General features: G+C 40.3%; 1 protein-coding gene across 1 annotated transcript in view; it reads left to right on the forward strand.

Annotated features, from left to right (window-relative positions):
- LOC109396742 (ubiquitin carboxyl-terminal hydrolase 48-like) overlaps window positions 1–1731 on the forward strand; it is a 21020-nt gene that overhangs the window by 8392 nt on the left and 10897 nt on the right. The window contains exon 3 of the mRNA XM_019668836.1: window positions 1–150. Within this exon, the coding sequence (XP_019524381.1) occupies window positions 1–150 (150 nt within the window). The remainder of the gene's footprint in view (window positions 151–1731) is intronic.

Consider the following 1731-nt stretch of genomic DNA (forward strand, 5'->3'; position numbering starts at 1 on the left):
GGAGGAACAAAGAGGCAAAAGATATCCCATCAAAATTATATTGCCTATCAAAAGCAAGTTATTCGGCGAAGTATGCGACATAGAAAAGTTCGCGGTGAGAAAGCACTTCTTGTTTCTGCCAATCAAACATTAAAAGAATTGAAAATTCAGGTGAGGACAACATAACATTTGTTTAAGTGTGCTGTGACCTTAAGAGGACCTTCATGAATTCTGCTTTCCATCTATGTTTATATATGTAACTGTGTTTTTTTTTTCCTTCAGTGTTGACCTCTATCTCCTCATAGTATTAAGCCACTGAAAGAGGGCTTTGTTGATTTCAGAATAATGCCTGCAGGGCCCCCAAATTAAAACAACTCTTTCTTTGAAAAGACTTAAAGTTTTCAGAATAGCCAAGAATCTTTCTATGAACATGAAAGTGTTTTTTGGATTCCGTTGAGCAAGTCCTGAATAACTTTCCCCTGAGAAACATTGAGGGTCAATTTTTTAACACGTCAGCGTTGTCCCAGGATAATTGTTCTCTCCCTTCATTGTGCTGTATGTTTTTCTTTGACCACTTACTAGGCATTTGAGCCAATTACCAGGATCTTCTGTGAAATTTAAGGGGAGATAAAAGGCAGCTACTTAATTGTTTATTCACTTGGATGAATCAGAAATTCTTTTTATCACAATATTTTGGGTGTCAGCTAAGTCTGTTTGCTAGAATTTTAAAGTGACCTTCATCTCTATTTATAGAGTGGGGTTTCCAAATTGTTTTTGAAGGTCCATTTTGGATCATTCCCCCTCCATCCCCCGAAAAGCATGCCTTGCTTTGTAAATCAACTCAGTAAATGCATGTAGGCATTGTGAAAATGTTTCATGAGAGTGTTATTTCTGGATAACAGTATTGAAGGGCTGTGAATGAGCATGCCAATGGTATAGCTCAAAATCCAGGCAGAGGGCTGATAAATTCAAGATGTCCATGAAAAAAGCCTGGCCCCTATCTGTTTCAGTCACTGATATATATCCAAAAAGTTGACCACGTTTCCCTCATTGCTACTTTTATGTGGCATAGTTAACTGGTTATGCATTTTTTCCTGTTGCTGATATTTATCATTGTAATTGAGGCAAAAGTACAGGCTTCCTTGAGGGCATTATGTGTTCCAGATTGTCCTGAGAACAGCATTTCCCTCGGCTGAACCCAGGGCTCTGAAAATAAACGTGTTGGCATAATATCTTTTCCTCTGTTATTGTACATTTTACATCTGAGAAAGCTTGTTTCTGTCACCGGCTTTGTGCCTGTCAGTGGTAAACCTCGAACATTGAAAGCCATTAAATTACAAAAAGAGCCCCTGTGGATAAAGGCATTCGAAAAGCCTGTACTGCTTTTATTATGGACTATCACGTTTGAAGAATAAATCAAAAAGTCAGCAGAAATAACCTCTATCTGGGAGCATGTTACCTGCACAGATGAGTTGTTGGAAGGCAGCAGCTGTTAAATGAAAGCCCCCAAATGCGCTCTTCTCTGATGGTTCCTTTGCAGTATCCTTCCTCTCATCTCCCACCGCTACTTCAAGGACGCTGTGATCCGAACAGAGTCCAAAAAAAGGGGCAATGAAATGTAATTTCCCCTCACTGCTCAGTGGTGGTAGCTTTGAAAGCTTCAGCTACGCACAACCCTTTTGCCCAGCAGCCTGGACAGCGTTGGCGTTTGTGGTGGGCACGCATGTGATCCTGTTAGTGGTGGTGGGTGAT

Source organism: Hipposideros armiger, unplaced genomic scaffold (assembly GCF_001890085.2).
Source record: "Hipposideros armiger isolate ML-2016 unplaced genomic scaffold, ASM189008v1 scaffold_540, whole genome shotgun sequence".
NCBI classification, from domain to species: Eukaryota; Metazoa; Chordata; class Mammalia; order Chiroptera; family Hipposideridae; genus Hipposideros; species Hipposideros armiger.